This window comes from Ischnura elegans, chromosome 1 (genome assembly GCF_921293095.1).
Source record: "Ischnura elegans chromosome 1, ioIscEleg1.1, whole genome shotgun sequence".
Lineage (NCBI taxonomy): Eukaryota > Metazoa > Arthropoda > Insecta > Odonata > Coenagrionidae > Ischnura > Ischnura elegans.
In genome coordinates this window covers 30,828,364-30,846,963 of record NC_060246.1, presented here as the reverse complement: position 1 = coordinate 30,846,963, position 18,600 = coordinate 30,828,364, and the positions used below count along the sequence as shown (strand labels likewise).

The window sequence follows — 18,600 nt, the reverse complement described above, 5'->3', positions numbered from 1 at the left end:
CATTTGAAAAAGGATGACAATAGGAATTAATGAAGTCTTAAAGGATGATGATGAAGTTCGTATTTTACGATTATTTATTCATCTGAGAAGTCTCAGTATTTACTATGCCATACCCACTGTAAAGGCCGTTTTACACGGTACACGGAATTGCGCAGGTTAGAGCTGCATTGATTTCTGAAATGGCGTGGAATTGCGCGAATGCATGAACGAAATTAGAACAGGGGCTATTTTGCCGTCTCGCATCCACGCATTCTCGCATGTGTTCTAGCAATTCACCGCTTTACACGACACAATTTTGATTGCGCCTTCACACGTACGTCAGACTGCGCAATTCCATGTACCGTGTAAAACGGCCTTAATAGGTTTACATTACAAGAAGAATGATATGGGAGGTCAAAGACTTACTCTGATGTTTCTTGAACATTGCCTGACTTAAGTTTCCTTTTCTGCAGCTCATGTGACCACATAACAAAAGCATTGGCATAGAAGCAGCACTGCTAAAGATATGAAAATTTAACAAGCACAATCCCATTCCAACACGTTCGTCCTAGGTCTGCCACCAGCTATTTCATGAAATTTCCGTCTTTTCATTCAATCCAGAGTATGGTTAGAAAATACAGAAATGAAACAAACCACTACTGTGGAAATGTTAATATTATTAAATTTGTTGAAGAGTTTTTTGCCCATCTTTGAAAAAATTAATATTATTTCTTCTTTCAAACCAAGGTGGAGGTTTGCAATTTCAAAAAAATTCATATTTTAAAAACTTGATATTTTCTAATGTGCCAATCTTTTTGCATAGGCTTTTTGTTGGGACTGTTTTGTTTGGTATTAGCAAAACTTCACATTATCCTTCCTTGTGAAACTAGGAGATTACTGTACAATTATTTATGCCTCACATTTCCAGCCATTTACCTGAAAAAATCAGTTCATAATCTGGGGTAAGGTGTAAACCCTAGGTTTTGAAGCCTTTGTGATGGGCCATATTTTCACTGCCATAAACTACAGATTCCAATATTTCAGTAATTACCAGTGGTTATCTATATTGAATTTTTACAGCAAATATAAAAGAAGTAGGTAATATTTTTTGGTCCTGTATGGCTGCCAGGACATTTCCATTTTCCTTTGGTACCATGACAAGGCCAAAGCCAGTAAAAAAAAATTAGGCAGTCTTCATTTAGAGAACTGGTTAATTCTAGAGGGGCTCAATTGGATGAAATAAACTTAACACCATATCTAAGAAATATTTTGGGTGGGATTTCTCAACCTCTTGACAACCTCACCTCACTGCGGACTTTCCTTGTGGTGTTTCACAGCAACATTTTCAAGATGCAATGACTCCATTGCATGAAACAAGCAATCCCCTTCCAGTACCACTAAATATTGTTAAAAAAAATGCATTTCCATTTAGAAAAATACTTTTCTATCTTAAAAAAATTACAAAAACCCTAACATGAGGCCATCCCTAATGAAATAGGATAATTTGTTGTACTTTGTCACTCTTATTTTTCCCAGGATGCCTTTCCCTCAACATAAGCCTTTTTTCAATGATGGAATGTGCTTAAGTAGCAGAAATAAAATAAGTTTTTGTACACATTGAATGTGGATTATATATTTTATAAGTTTATTAACTACAGGAAGAGTTAGGTTTTGCTTCTGCTGCTGGAGGTTTGGAATCTGACAAGTTCTTCCTGAAAATTGAAATAAATTTATTTATTTATACAATAATTTTAAGTAATAGAATATAAAATTATAATCCTTGAAATCTTAAAATAATTCAGAGGAATCTTGAAAATTGGGATACAATAAACCCTTGCTTTACAATATCGGTATGTTCAATAGGCCTAATCGCAAAGGAAACTCCATCTTATCCTGAATCCATATTATTTCCTCGCAAGGAATCAGTTCAAACAGCACCAATGTGTGAACATCTTGCTTTGTTAAAAACATGTTTCATAACAAATAAGGCATAGAATTACATAAAAGATGAAATATTGCACGGGTGGAGACAAAATTAGCAAAATTACCATATAAGCACGTGTTAGAGGCGCGCATGTGTTAGAGACGCACCCCTATTTTGAGCATCGGAGCTAAAGAAAAAAAATGTAGCATTTTCTTTATCCCATCGCGCAGTGTTGTAGACGTATGCCTGGACTTTCAACAGTTATCAAATTTTCCTCTTTCAACACAAAAAAATTACGCGGCATTTTTTCTCGATGCATTAGCTGAAGTTACCGCCCTCCCCTCCATTCCCCTCTCATGGTAAGAGCCAGTGTGAAAGTGCACCTACGACAGACAGAATGACTTGGGACTCCACAAAGTCAAGCACTTTTTTTGGCTTGGGCTACGGGGTCATCTCGGCAGCGGGAGATCGTCGGTGAGGTTGAGGCTGCAACTTGGCACGAGGCCACCTTGGTCACGCCACCCTCCTCCCGAAAGGTAAATCGATCCAGAGGCTCACGACAGATCTGTCGCTGTCAACCAACGTGGGATTCTTCGCCGTGGATTTGGTAGCCGATCCACCCAACCAGAACGCCCTACACAACGAGAAGTCTGTCATACGATGCCGCCCCTCCCCTCCATATCCAGCGAGATTTCCCCAACACAAAGGTGAAGTTCGAAGCAACGTTCCTTTTCCCCCCCTTTGTTCGTTCAAGGTGGTTCGACCTTGTCTTATTCCCATTCGCCCCTCTTCAAACCACGTGCTAGAACAATCCGTGAATTAGGTAGTCAATAAATTGCAAGCTTGTGTTAAAGTTCAATTTGTTTTATTTGATCGAGATGATTCTTTGTGTTTTGTACAATTTTGTAAAGCCAATTAGTTGTAAGTTGCCCAATCCTGCCCCACCTACTTCCCTTTTCCTAAGTGCCCCTCCCTATAGTATTACAATTTGCTTGAATGTTTATTTCTTTGCTCATGCCTTCCGTGAATAAATGTGTTACTTTTCATGCAATCCAGAGATACCTGTGATTTCCCTAAAATTCATCCTCCCAAACACCTTCCTATTGTCGTTTTGCATCTAAAATCTACTCGTTTGACGTCGCCCCCAACCTGAGATACTTTCTTGCCCTAATTCTAAAATTTTTACGTGTAGTCATGTGTCACACTATGTATGAAAGTCGAACAAAATTCTTGATAATTTTGGATTTCTAAAAAACAAAATTTCAGACTCACCAGTAAAACAATTTCAGATTCTACTTTGTAGTCAATGATTCAATTCCCAACCCATTTAAATTTTTTTCACTTAGAATTGGCTAGCATTGCTACCCATCCATACCATAAGAATTTCACACACAACTCAATCTGATTCTTCAGCAACTCTGATGACTGATTTCTATTATTTATATAAAGAATTCTATGCTATGAAGATAATTCTTCCCTACATGCTATCAAAAGTTTTAGAGATTTTCACTCTAATAAAGCATAATTTCTATTTTTTGCACATAACAATGTCAATCATACCACTAAATGTATGCTCATCTGATGAAAACTTGACTTAGAGCAGTAAGTTCATTGTTCCATTGGAATAAAAACTTGCATTTCCTTCAAAATACATGTAATAATTAAATTTTCAAGGTTATAAGACTGGTCTTAATAGACAACTAAATCGAAAATTGTGCCAGGGGTACATTTAAATGATTATGAAAAGAAATTCACATCATCTCTTCCAACATACCTCATAAACACCCAATGTATGAGCACATATTTCCTCCAAATCACGAAGTCCTCGCTTTAAGACATCAATGGCAGAAGGTCCATAAGTCTGGATTCGCAGAAGCATTTTTGGCTCAAAAGGATGGGGCATTGAATATGCACATAATTCCACGTCTGGACTAAAATTAAATTAACAGCAATTATTAACTATCAATTAATACATGTATGTTTATAATAAAAGTTGTAAAATAAAAATATGTTAATTTTTTGTTCCTTCAAATGAAAGTTAACAACCCAAATATGACATTCCCTCACAAGTCATGAAATATAATTTTAGGTAACCACGATCGAATTTAATAACAACTCCCTGTCATGCAATGTGCATTGAGCATTTGCATTAGAATTAATTTTGGAGCAATGAGGATAGTAAGCTATATGAATAAGATGCTTCGATAAGAAAATATGATAAAATGCAGGAGATAGCAGCGAGTAAAGTTTATGGTAAGACAGGGTAGGAAAAAAATACAATCAAAGAGAACAGACTAAATTAGCCAAAATGCAGCAGCTGATGATTCCTATATAGCTTCAGTCAGTTGTGGATCTATGGGGGGGAGGGGGCTAAGGGGGCCAGGGGCACAGCTAGGAATTAAGGGTGGGGGGGGGGGGGGGTTCTAGGTGCAATTAACACCGGGGAGCGTGGGGGTATGGTGTACCCACCAGGATAAGTGGTAGATGCAAGATTAATAAACTGTGCAATTTTAAAGATAAACTGTTCAAAATGGCGAGTTTTACGGCTTTTTGAGGGATATTTTATTCATCCTCCCACTATTCTATAAGTAATATCAATCCAATTAAGTAAAATGGATTAAACTTAAAAATTTCTCTGAGCTCTGGGGGGTTTTTATCCTCAAAAAAAAACCCTTGCTGTGTCACTGAAGAGGGCTATAGCCCCCCACTTGGACATCCAATTTACACTAGATAGAATGTTAATTTTTGTTCGGACCCACAATACTACTGGGAGTTTACCCCATACTTAGCCCTTCCTTGTCCCAATCCTGGATCCGCTACTGACTTTAGTTGTCTTAGTGAGGGTTAACAGGGCCAATGCATCAAGAGGGCAAAGGATTCGAAATTTCCTTTTGGACTAGGATTGTAAAGGGTAATATCTACAATTGTTTCTATTTTACCCATTTCAGCCTGTATCCTTTCTTCTTAAAACATATAAGCAAATTTCTTTTTAACCAAGCCAAACTACATGAAAGATAATTTAAAAACTCAAACAAAGACATTGAAACAATAATGATGGGCCATACCATATACATTACAGTTGAGGACCTCAAATCCGGAATCCAGAAACTCGGAAAACCAGAAATCCGCAACGTTTGAAAATTCCTCTGCGTAGTGTTTCAACTTACCACCTCGTGGCACCATTCTCTGAGCCTTATTCTGGGACAAGTAGGAAGTTAGCACACGCTATGAACATATGCGAACAACATAGGCAGGGACATGTAGGGATCTCAAATATCAAGCACAAGAGCCTAAATGCATTTATAAATTAATTAATTAACAAAATATAGAAGCATATGCACAGATTTACTGTCCGACTAAGGAAGATGTCGATAGATATTGCAACGCCTGCTAGCGAATTCTATCAATGAAAGCTATTGACCATGAAGAAAAATGTATTTAATGCTCGTTTTGATCCAGTATTAAGCATGTATAGTTTATGCTGCGGAAACTACGGTTGTGATTTTTACATATATTGCATTAAAATTCTCAAAAAAAAAAGTGCACCACTTTTTCCGCACACTGAAGACCAGAAATCCGGACACCCTTTGGTCCCAAGCTTTCCGGATTTGAGGTCCTCAACTGTATATAATATGAGCCCTGATATCAATATGCACATAAATATAGAGAGAAGGCAGAATAAAAATATTTAATATGTTAAAATAATAAACTAATTCCTTTAGTCTCAAAGATATTTTAATTAAGCACATTTCGTGTTTAAGACATAAATAAATTACTTAAGCTATAACATAAATAACTTCCTCTAAATGAAAATTTGTAACAACTAAAAGAAAATTTCCAATTTTCTAAGAAAAATTACTAATTACAAAGCATGACAGAGTAGTATATTCCCACTGTTCACCAATTTTTGTTTCCTGTTGATTGTGATAGCTTGAAAAACTGATACTGACTGAGGCCCGTATTGCATAGGAAAAATTTTTACATACACCACAATTTATCAAGTGTCACAATTTTGAACCTCATCAATTCCAAAAAAATCTCTATTAGAAATGGGAGCTGTGATTAATGCTCCTGGCTCAAGCAACAGCAAGAGCTCCTTTGGTGATTAAGGATTACACACTCAAGTAGCGAATTGAGATGAAACTAAAATATCATTCTAGAAATTCCTTACCATCTATTTGAAATGTGAGAAAAAATACCAACCCCAATTACACATACAGAAATATCAAATAAAAATTTTCAGGCAATTAGGGCATTTTGTAGAGTGGATAAAGCAGAAAAACTAGAAGTATTGGGTCACATCGGAAAAGAAAAACACAGCTTGTGACGACATATCAAAATATATTGGTCGCTGTTTAGGAGATTTAACCTGGGAGGAAGTTGACACCAATAAAGAACTTTTGAAGAAAAAGACTCTGTCTCGGTTAAATATCATAATATAATCTGAGGTTTCAGGCGAGATGGAGTGGAAACGTGACATAATGAAAAAAGAAAAAGCAGGAGCAATTTCCACAATTTTAAATTTAATGGTACTACAGGTTTCACTTTACAGCATCATCAGGTTCTCTGCCAGTTTCTACTACCGGTTTTGCTTGGTGAACTGACATAGGTGACCTGATGATGCTGTAAAGGGAAACCGGTAGTACCATTAAATTTAAAATTGTGGAAATTGCTCCTGCTTTTTCTTTTTTCATTAAATATCATAAATTCTAGGACGTGATAATGCGAATGAATCCATGCATGAATGGCATACATGAAGGCAACTATGAAGACATTAATGGAAACTAACCGATAGAGTTGATAGACTCATCAAATCTATTTTTCTGCTCTGGAGGATGGAAACAGAAGAATTCATTAATCACTCAAAAAAATTGAATGTGGAATTGAAGTTAGACCTCCCTGTGCTCAGATGGGATGAATTGTCCTCACTTAAACAAGTTCATTATAAAACTTTCATCCCATTGGTTGCTAAAACACACCCTCCTTGGTTTTACTTTTGGCCTTGGGGTAAGCGTTTCCTACCTTCCCATCCCATCCTTCCTTCCCCCTTGGAGAGCTCGACGGATATAGCCCATGAAGCTAGGTGCCATCACTCAAAGGTCACTTGCGAAAGCATAACACAAAGAACATCTTAGCATGGATCAAAATGATTTAATCAAATTCAGTTTTGATGCCCACTGAAAAGTGTTTCAGAAGAGGATGATAGCCCTCTGGAGTAGTATGCTCCTTAAAGACAAGCAGGCGGTAGCTTGCTAAATTTCACAATGACAACATCTGGACCAGTCATTTGCTGTGTCAAAAGTCTTACATCACCCCAAAGGTCAGAATGGACTGCAGAGATGAGGATCTTCAAACACTTAACTGGTACTCAATGACATGGGCTACTGCACCATGCATCATTTCCCCTTTATAGTATAAATAGTTGTACTGACTCTGAATTTACCAACAAAACTTCTAATCCCCACGTAAGAACTGGATTAGTGATAACATGATGAGCTACTGCAGTCTCATAGCTCCGTTGTAAAGAGCATTTGACTGCTTTGAGTGCAACTGAAGCAGGGTGCATTGCCACAAGTGAAGTCGTCAAAGAAATGGAGCAGTTGAATCGATTGATGAGTCAAATAATAAGCCTGCTTGATGTCCCTTCCCAATTGGTTGATAACAGGAGCACCATTACATTAATTCAGAATTCATTCCAAATTTCATAGCAGAACTAAAGAAATTGATGTTCATTTCCACTTTGTCTGAGAAAAGCTGATGGAAACTCCCATCTGGAACTTGTCCCTAGTTGCAAGCAGTTGACAGATGTATTCACCAAGAGTTTTCCAGCAGGACCCTTCAAGAGAAACATGTATAAAGCCCATTGGACTCCTATGTTTGGGAGAGAGTGATGAAGCAAACTAGGTCACCATGGACCTGCTGCTATGTATTCATTTTATGCTTTTAGCTGATTATGGCCACAGTGATTTCTTTTCTCGTGCAATACAGTTACTTTTTTCCTCAATTTAATTTTGGTGTTTCATTCAAGAAAAAAAAATCCTTCAAAATTGAGAACAAAAAATTATTCTTTTCGGTATAGCAACTTGCACTCTCACAATAAATGCACTTGTTATTTAAAACCTACCATCCAACGAATTTAGTTGTTTTAGATTAAAGATTCGAGGGAGATTGGAGAAAAGTCAACACTTAGCATTTCTAAAGGCTATTTTACACGGGCATTGAATTACGCAGGTCATAACTGCATTAATTTCTCTTTGCAGCAGGGAATTGTGCAAATGCACAAATCAATTTTGGTGTTTTTTCATCACATTTCCACGCATTCTCACATGTGTTCTAGCAATGCACTGTGTAGCACAATGCAATTTTGACTGTGCCTTCATACAAACATCAGATTGTGCAAGAACGTTCCCTATGTAAAAACGACTTCAACTGTGGGGAGGGTGATATGATAACAAGTTGGTGGACGACAAAGATGATTGCAGAAGACTTTGTTGCTTCGAGGTACTACCAAGTTGAAATATTTCTATAACGACATTTTCACTTAAAGACACTCGTTAGAATACCAGCAAAACTGATATCCCTTAATAGATTCCTACACAGTGAACCCTAGAAGCAATCGAGACAGTGGCAGCATGGAAAATTTTGACCCAAGAAAATCTTTTCAATAAAAATGAACGTGAATAGTGAGATAAATTTATGGCTAACCCCATGGTCAATTAGTCACTACCCACCCCAGAAGTTCAAAACTTAACCCTTCCCTTGAAAATTATATTCTCAACACCATAAAAGGGGAAAGCGCCTACACCTGACTTGAACCAGACAAGGCAGTATGGCATACCTTTCTGGTATAATAGCACTGTACACTGCAATATACGGTCTTAATGACCAGCTTTAATTTAATGAAACCAATTTTTATAAAATGATCATAATGAAGAGGCAACCCTTCATATTCACTGCAACAAGGCAAAAAAGTTGACATTCATGCCATTATTTCTTCTTTAAATTTTAAAATATTTTCCATCTCGCCTCCAAAATATATTCCTCAGAATAGGAGAATTAAGAGAGGAAGATTAAATAAAGGAAACACCAATCAAATAATTGTAAACTGGAATGCCCCTTAATAGATTCGGGCCACAACATCAATTATGAAGGAAACAACCTTCACTACTACATCTAAGTAATCACTAATCGAAGTACTCACTATCTGCAAATAACGGATTTCAGCGCATTCCCAAGAGTGTGGTCTTCGTGATGAAACACGAAAGTTCTACACTTATCGTTGCTTTTATCGTCACCTGCAAGCTGTGACATAATTTTCAAATTAAAACAGAGTTCATCAGTAAAAATAAGAAAACGTGACAAACCAACTACGGACCAAAACCAACCGACGACTCTTGTCTGTTTCCATAGCTGTTATTTATCTCGTCTTTAGCAAAATAATTGTTTGGAGTCACAGTCATAAAACACCATGCAGTTTACAATTACTGCGTAAACCTTTGACGAAAACAAGGCAGTTTTAAAGAGGGGAAATCACGTTCACACAAAACATAATACATTAATGCTATTGCCACTTCCAGGGAGACTGCATTAAAATTCGTGACCACTTCATGCATTCATTCCTTGCGTTCCTTTCACCCGCTTTCATTGCGCCTGGCGCGACGCCCTCGGAACAATTGAATGTATTCAGTGCGTGAACCGCAGTACATCTGGCGCGTAATCTATGCGTTAGAAATTCGATGAACCAAGTACAAGTTGCAGAGACACAACTTGAAAAGATGCAGCATGGTGCACTGAAATAGGGCTGTTGGTAACTCAAGTAAAAACCAAATTTCGTCCCTTACAAAATCCAAAAAATGAATCCAGAACTCTCGCCTTACAGAGGACCTTATCAGTTCTCACTACCGATCACCTATCTTAAAGTCATCTTAGATTCCAACCTAAATTTCGCAGAGGAAATTCACACGGGACTCAGAAAAGGAAGGCCCCAGGGAGAAAACTTGGTATAGGTAATTGAACCATGTACGGCCGTTTTTTGGCCGCACTCTTTGCTGGGCAGAAAAGTGGGGGAGGGGTGAGGAGTTAGAAGGATGACAATGGGGTGATAAAAAAATTAAACTGTAACACAATGAAATAAACAATCGTGCAAGCTCACTCACTCACCCAGCAGATTTGCTCCAAGGAACAAGATTCCGCATAGGTCCAATCACGCACTCAGGTTTGCAAAATTCCGCTTACACCAATGACTCACTCACACCAAAGAAAAAAATATTAAGGTCTATTTAGGCGGTAAATTAACACGTACGGATTAATTTCTAAATGAATGAACGCGAGAACAAACGCCAAAATGCACCGTATCACCCCGCTAACTTGTGTGAATGCATGCACAGAAGATAGAGCCTGTTCTAATTTGGTTCATGCATTCGTACATGACCCTTTCTGGTCCACCAAAATCATTCACGCAAACGTACATTAACTCATACGTGTTAATGTACCGTGTAAACAGGCCTTTGAACAAGTAAATGCATGCAGACACTCACTCATCTCGCGGATTTGCTCTAAGGAACAAAATTCCGCATAGGTCTCAATCACACACACACTCAGGTTTGCGAAGCTTCCGCTTACACCAGTGACCCACTCACACCAAAGAAATAGATAAAAAATATAAAACTAGGAAATGCACACTCACGCTTATGACAGACTGTCACGTAAGTGATAGCTTCACAAACCTGTGTGAGTGTGAGCGTGCATTTCCTAGTTTTGTTTTTTGCCTATTTCTTTGGAGTGAGTGGGTCACTGGCATAAGCAGAAGCTTTGCAAATCTGAGTGTGTGTGTGTGATTCGACCTAAGCAGAATTTTATTCCTTGGAGCAAATCTGCTTGGTGAATGAAAGAGCTTGAGTGATTGTTTCATGGTGTTACAGTTTAATATTTTTGTATCACACAACTGTCATCCTTCTAACTCCCCAACCCTTCCCCAAATTATTTGCCCAGCAAAGAGTATATGGCCCAGTAAAGAATATATTTCAATCTTTTTCGATCAATTAGACTGTATTAAAACCAATTCTGAAAACTCTAAAACTAAAATGAAACACATCCCAGCAGAGGTTAGGTTGTATCCTCATAGGCAAGGATAGTATTAATAAATAACATGATAAAAAGTATTTGGGTGTAGAGGTAAAATACAACAAACCCACACTTTATTTGGAAATAAATTGGAGATGAATTTCCACATTTCTGATGATATACCCATCCTTTCTCTGTCAAGACCAATAGGTGCCAGCTGCCCTACTTATGCAGCTTCGTAAGGCATGATTCATGAGAACGAAGTGAATATTAAGAAATAAAATGCAACATAAATAATTCTAAATAGTAATGCAATGCATCTTTCACCATCCTAAGCCTTTAAGACCTTACTGGTGTAAAAAATAGGTTTATTTTCACCAAAATCTTCCCAAAAAATCTGACAGAAGAAGGTGGAAAGTACATATACAAAATTATTGCTCAAAAACTGTACAACTTAATGAATTATTCCTCATGAAACAACATACATTGCTGAAGAACATGGAAAAGCCATCATAGCTACAGAGGTATATCACAAAAGAAAAATTTTTGAGTCCATTCAAGCTGTATCATAGCATCAAACAGATGCATAATTTAACACTTTTCCAGCCAATACGATGAATGACCTCGGATTTGTGTGCCGACAAAGAAATTAAGTCTGCCTCAATTTCTTTGACACTCGCAAACCCGAGAGAAGTTCATTCATCGAACAGATGGTTGAAGTAACTTACACATGGTTTCGACACACAACTTCAAAGCCCATTATCCATACACAAGAAATTGACATTGGAAATCACCACCATCTCACACTTGTTCCACAATTACAATGATTCCTTCCTTAAGTAATCCTTCCACAATATCCATGTAATCCGTGGTGCTTTACATAACAAATATATGTAAAAGTTCCATGTGTGAATTTGAAAAACAGCAAAAAGATTTTATTTGATATTACCCTCATATAATTCAAGGACTAGTGGCAAACAATAATGTAGACAAGCTGTGATTGAAGATGAACGCTGATACGTACATTGCAAGGACACTGAAATTTGGTTATACAGCAGGGAAGACATAACTGTGGAAGATACAAAATCTAAAACCATCACATAAATCTGCCAAGTACCTATCTTAAAACTATTTACATAAGTACCTTGGGGAGAGATGCACCACAGAAATGTTCATCACTTCTTAGCGACTGGAGGAAAAATGAATTTTTCAATGTATAGAAACACCTTTGGGCTCCACTTAAAGACTGCTGATACCAGAAAAATAGACACACACACAAGAAACATCATAAACATAAGAAACGAAAAAGTGACTCAATCAATAAACTTTGCAACCAAATCAATAAGCAGTTTGAGAAGAAGTGGGAAGGAAATGGTTATAATTGCATAAGTTCCATTAGACATGAGTTACTGGATATTGTATTTTAAGTAGCATATCACCATAACAGACTAGAATAACAAAAAAAAATATAATTTATTTAATTATTAACCTGTACAGGTGAGGAGTGGGGGATAGCAGTCAGGCAAACCATGCACCACTAAGAAAAGAGAGTCAGGTGAACACTTTCCACCCTTCAAAGGTAACAAGATGCTGCTGACTTTATTACCGATTATTATCTCTATCAACTAACACTGATGAAACATCTAGGGACCAATACACATACACTTACACAGGCAGTATGACTACTTTCTGGACTCCTAATATGGTAAAACATGGAATTTTACAAGTAAAAAATTAATATCATATCATTAACACATAATAAACATCAACAAACCATCATTATCAATCATTAGCAAAAAGGAGAAATTATTGGGAAGTGATACATACATACTTTTTTAGTTGGTAATGAGAAACAAGTTTAATGATGACATTCAAAATGCCATAGATGCCATTCTATCACGACAAATCTTAAACCTGGTTTCCAGTCCTTGGTCAATTGCTTCTTGTGCTTTACTAAAATCATAACTCCTATTCTTGGTAATAAAGCCTGTTGACGAGCAAAAAAAAAATCATAAGTGAAGCTGCACTAAAAATTATATACAAAAGCTTTAAATGTCTCAATACAAATCTTGATTTGTGGTCTCAATGTCATACATATTTCCTGTTTTCACAAACAACAGAATAATTACATTGAGGATGAATATGGAAAAGATGGAAGTTACTGTTAGACAGAAATATTGGCGGTTGTTAATTTGATAAAAAAATTTTAGAGGGAGTTTATAGATGACAATACAGATGACTCATAAATACAGACAACATAATTAATAGTTCCAAATCATCCAGGAAATGATACTATGAATCAATTGAAGGGATATCCAAAAATATAATAATAAAAATGAATAAAATAGTAACAACAAAATATCTTATATCATGAAATTACAGATAGAAGCCCAAATCCCAAAACTTGATACATGAACAAAAACATTTCTGCAGGCTTTAAATTCCTCTCGGAGAAAAGAATGTAAATTCACTACAAAAGCCTTGGCATGGACAAGTTAAAAGAAGCTAATACAGAAAGCTTTAGATAAAGACAAGATCTATGAATACCAAGAGTTATAATCCAGGAAAAGGAAGCAGGGTGACAAGGAAACCCCTTCATATAGATTAAAGGAATTTACTAACTCTCTGTTTCACAGATGAAAAGATCATAATAACACAGGACTACCATGGAATAGAATATATTTCCTAAAAAATAATTAAGCATCACAATAAGTAAATGGTAAGTAGAAGTGAATATGAAAAGCACCTACTACTTGTAAAAGAAAAAGCAAGACACCAGAGTTTGAGTAGCTCTAGCATCTAAACGAAGCAATCAATCTCAATGCAACAGAAAGCATATTAAAGAGAATTTATTTATACGTTGGACCATATACTGTTAAAAAGCATTGGCTACTTGTTATTCCCTATACTTTATTTTCTCTCAAAAAAGTACCCGTTTTCTGTGCGTGAAATCAAGTTGCCCAACTTTGAGTGCTTGGTAATCCCCAGTTCGTTCCAGTAACATGCAATTTTCATTTAGAAAAAGCCGGATTCTGTATTAACCCTTTTACTGCCACCGGGCTCATATATCGGCCCTCGCTGGTTGAGCGAAAACTGCCAGGGACCGATTTATCGGCCCGAATTATTTCACTTTTTTCGTGATTGTGGCCTTTTCAACGGCTGTAATTTATGTAAACCCCCATAATCTATCTATGGTTATAAGATGTAAATATATCTTAAAAATTGGGAAAAAACCTAGATGTATTGAATAAAATTAAGGTTAATGGTAGTTTCGTGGGGCCAAAAAATAGCCAGGTATACTGGGCCGAAGGAATGCTCGAGAGCAACCCTTTTCTGAACCTTTTCTCGAGCTCCCAGAGATAAGCCGGGTCTTCGGGAGACGGTCGTCACAGCATGAGGTTACCCTTGCCGATATGACCTGTCGTAGTACATTTTTTACTTTACTAATGCCAATACTTAGAGGCAAACAAATACACCTATCATTATCATTGCCGTTGAGCGATTAAATGCATCTTTTGATCGAGGTTCTACGATGAGAAATAAGGATTTTACGAAAAGTCATCAAATTTACGTCGATTGCCTCCGCTGAATTGGCAACGCCGAAATTTTGTGAGGGAAGGGGGGAACGCGAAAAGCTCCTTTTTCTCCCCTCTCAGGGCAATAGCACTACAGTCTCTTCACTTATAAATGAACGTAAAGATAGAATAACGAACAATCGAGATAAAGCTAATCTCTTAAATAACTTTTTCCATAGTGTCTTCTCTAATTTCACGACGAATATATGAACACCTTTACCTCGACTGTACCAAGAACAATTGCGGTCTATCTGTATTTCAAGCAGTGGTTTAGAAAAACAACTCAGCTCTATCAATCCAAAGAAATTGACAGGCACTGATCTCGTTCTAGCTCGAGTGTATAAGGAATCAGCATCAGAGATAGCACCTTACTTGAAGTTAGTATTCGAATCAAAATCAAAATTCAAAGCAAAATTAAAAATCAAAATTCGAAGCAAAATCCGCCCCTTCGCAGATGATGTACTTGTATACAGAGAATTTTACGACCATAGCGATAGATAAGCATTAGAAAAGGGACCTCGGTGCCGTAAATGACTGGTGCAGTACTTGGGAGTTAGAATTAAATCTTGAAAAGTGTATGGTGATGAATTTTTGGGAAAAGGATATATCTTCAAGAAGGAGCTACACCGCTAACGGAATTCCATTATCAAATGCCGAATTCGTTAAATACTTGGAGGTCACCATTACCGGGATCTTTCGTGGGGTGAACACATACGTTAAGTACCAGGGAAAGCTAACCATAAACTGGAATTTGTATAAAGAATTCTCGGTAAATGGCCAAAAAAGGTGAAAGAAATAAGCTACCTGACTTTAGTGAGACCTCACTTACAATATGCTGCTAGCGTTTCCCTTTCGAAGTAGGACTAAAAGCTGAAATCAATCGAGTACAGCGCAAGGCGGCCAGATTTGTGATGAGTTGTTACGTCAAAAAGTGCAGTGTTTCCAGTATGTTACACGAGTTAGGATGGGAATCTTTACAGGAGCGTAGATCAAAGTATAGGCTTAACTTACTTAGGAAATGCGAAGAGGATATTTTCTCAGACGATGTGAATCACATCCTTCGTTTACCATCGTACTATAGTAGACGTGATCATGAGAATAAAATAAAAGAAATAGACTGAAAAACAGAGATTTAAAATGTCATTCTTCCCTCGTATTATTAAGGATAGCAACGTTGTCTCAATTGATAGGATTAAAGGCGTTACTCGTTATGATGATTCATTATATGTTTTTTTTTCATAGTTCAAACTTTGCATGAATTTTCTCTAGGAATTACTAACCATTAGCAAGAGTTTTTTTTATGAATAAGCATGTATATTTTGCTAGTATACGTAATATTTCTATGACCATGCGGTGTGCATGTGGCGGTCCACTTGCATGCTGCATGTTGGTGATTGGTAACCCCCTGCCAAACACCATAGAGGTGGTTCGCAGTGTATTATGTAGATGTAGATGTTGACATGTTCCGGTTCTCTTGCTTGCTGCATGTTGGTGATTGATCACCCCGTGCCATACACCCTAGAGGTGGCTCGCAGGGTATTATGTAAATGTAAATTGCATGCTTTTATTTATCCATTGCTCCATTGGGGAGGGTGGTAGTGGGGATTGTTTAACATGCTGTATCCTGGTGATTGGTCACCCCCTGCCCGACCCGAAGACCCGAGAGGCTGCTTGCATGGAGTTATGCAAATGTAGAAGAATAAATGGAGTAGTGCAGGCCGGTGAAAACAACACCCTGCCAAGCACCTTTGAGAAACCTCGTCACCAGAATTCCTGAAACACGTGGACAAGCTAAAAATTGGAGTGGGGGGAGAAAAAAGAGCTTTTTGTGGTCCCCCCTCCCCTCAAAAAATTTCGGCGTTGCCAATTCAGCGGAGGCAATCGACGTAAATTTGATGACTTTTTCGTAAAATCCTTATTTCTCATCGTAGAAACCTCAATTAAAAGATGCATTTAATCGCTCAACGGCAATGATAATGATAGGTGTATTTGTTTGCCTCTAAGTATTGGCATTAGTAAAGTAAAAAATGTACTACGACAGGTCATATCGGCAAGGGTAACCTCATGCTCTGACGACCGTCTCCCGAAGACCCGGCTTATCTCTGGGAGCTCGAGAAAAGGTTCAGAAAAGGGTTGCTCTCGAGCATTCCTTCGGCCCAGTATACCTGGTTATTTTTTGGCCCCACGAAAGTACCACCAACCAAATTAAGTAGTTGAAAAATTTTTAAATCTGAAATGTTGCTAATTCCGGAAAATAGCCTTTGCAGTCTTCGTACATCCCACCTGAAATGGGCTGGCAGTAAGAGGGTTAATAGTTTGCAGAAAATAAATTGTTTTACTACTAAAATTAATCAACTTGTTGTGAACAATGCAAATTCCAGCTAACTTCGAAAACCAACGGGTCAATTGAAAATTGATTGGTACAGATGCATGTTGTGCAGTGAATGAAACACTGATACATATAAAATTTACATTGACTATCACTAATAAGGTCAATATCTTTTATTATTTATCTAGATGTTTCTATACCCGTACTGGCAGCTCCATCTTGGGAGAGGGAGGAGAAAAGAGATTCGTGGTTGCCACCGACTTGGCTGTCAGCCTTTTCCTCAGTCAGTCCTTTAACTCGTTCCGTCCTCATGACGTAAGGTCTATGTCATGGCAGTCGCTACCGAGTGACAGATGATGTAAGGGTTACATCATGATTCCCTTTTGTGCTATTCCACCCTGATCACCAGCCACCGGTGTTAGGGTATAGGAGAGGGCCAGTTACCAAGCTTTGCCTGTTTACTGAGCAGAAAGCTCCAAAAAAAATTTTTCCCATATTTTGTGTGTTTTTCTACTTTACCCCATTTGACGCCTTTGGAGATGGGTTTTTACAACCTATTTCATCATCACTTTCATTTTATAACGCGTAAAACAGTAATTTCTTGCCTTGATTGTAAGTAATTACTTTATTACAAGGTATTTTAACTTTCTTTATGACTCCTCACACAATCTTTAGGTGTATTTATTTAATAGGTTATACGGGAAGAAATGGAAATATTTTTCCCTTGTTGCTATTTTTATTTTTACTGGTAATTAACACAAATGTGGTTAATTGTTTGGCTGGTTGCCTAATTTTGGACAGACCTGAGGTATGTGCGATTCAATTCCTATGATAAATAATAAATAAATACTTTCTTTCTGATACCTTTAAAGGTTCCGAGTGAATTTCATTCGCTATGATTTCATCATGGCAAAATTTGTTTTTATCGCAATGTTTATTTGCTGCAACACATGAAACAACAACCACATTTGCATAAATTTGGCAATAAATTTAGTGAAGTCTTTGTTACACATTGTAATTTATTTTTTACTATTTAAATTTTATGCACAATAGCTAGATTTCCCCATCCTTACGTTCACTTACAATTTTATCAGACTCATTACTTGATTTTTTCCATTATATTCAAAACCCTTACAAGTATTTTACATGGTATTCGCCATAACAAAAAATGCCTGTGAGAGCATCCTCCCCTCACCCAGTCGCATGCCGCCGAGCTCAGAGAAACTGACCTGGCCCGAGGATATATACATCCAAGGATAAATGCAGAGCAAAGTGCGTCCTGAAGCAAGAATTACCAGATGGAAATATTTAACTATAGAAGAATTTCACCATCTTTTGGCCTTACTTTTCATACAGGAATTATCAAAATTGCCCGTATGCCAGATTATTCGAAAACTCATCCTTTATATGACTTGCATTACTTCAGGAGACAGAAGTCTCATGATAGATTCATATCAATTCTCCAAGCCGTTTATTTCAGCGAGAACCCATCTAGGTTCTCTCTAACTCTAACACCCTTCTAATGGACTGATTATTCAAAATTAGGCCCCTAATAGATGCATTAAATGAAGCAATGGACAAAGTAGTGACCCCCTCACATGACTTGAGCTTGGAAGAGTCTATGGTTCCATGGTGAGCTAGACTGGGGTTTAGTGAATATAAAAGGGGAAAGCGTCAAAGGTACGCAATAAAGTTGTACATGTAGATGGAAGCAAAGGGTTTGGCACTGC

The 18,600-nt window shown here is 37.4% G+C and overlaps 2 protein-coding genes across 3 annotated transcripts in view; both read right to left on the bottom strand.

The window, feature by feature from the left end:
• Nucleotides 1–1,590: 1,590 nt before the first annotated feature.
• LOC124158059 (probable DNA-directed RNA polymerases I and III subunit RPAC2) lies at nucleotides 1,591–9,574 on the bottom strand. Of its 2 annotated transcripts, none has more exons than XM_046533234.1 (4): nucleotides 9,289–9,574; nucleotides 9,105–9,205; nucleotides 3,678–3,834; nucleotides 1,591–1,691 (listed from the first exon to the last, which is right to left on the bottom strand). In XM_046533234.1, exons 1-4 carry the CDS (start codon nucleotides 9,361–9,363, stop codon nucleotides 1,644–1,646), a joined length of 381 nt encoding a protein of 126 aa, XP_046389190.1. In that variant the 5' UTR covers nucleotides 9,364–9,574; the 3' UTR covers nucleotides 1,591–1,643. The 2 variants fall into 2 exon arrangements, with proteins under 2 accessions (XP_046389190.1, XP_046389196.1); XM_046533240.1 differs by having other exon boundaries at nucleotides 9,279–9,572.
• A 1,108-nt stretch (nucleotides 9,575–10,682) lies between these two features.
• LOC124158030 (TBC1 domain family member 31) overlaps nucleotides 10,683–18,600 on the bottom strand; it is a 67,091-nt gene continuing 59,173 nt past the window's right edge. The window contains exon 17 of the mRNA XM_046533183.1: nucleotides 10,683–12,953. Coding sequence (XP_046389139.1) covers nucleotides 12,838–12,953 — 116 coding nt within the window. The 3' untranslated portion in view covers nucleotides 10,683–12,837. The remainder of the gene's footprint in view (nucleotides 12,954–18,600) is intronic.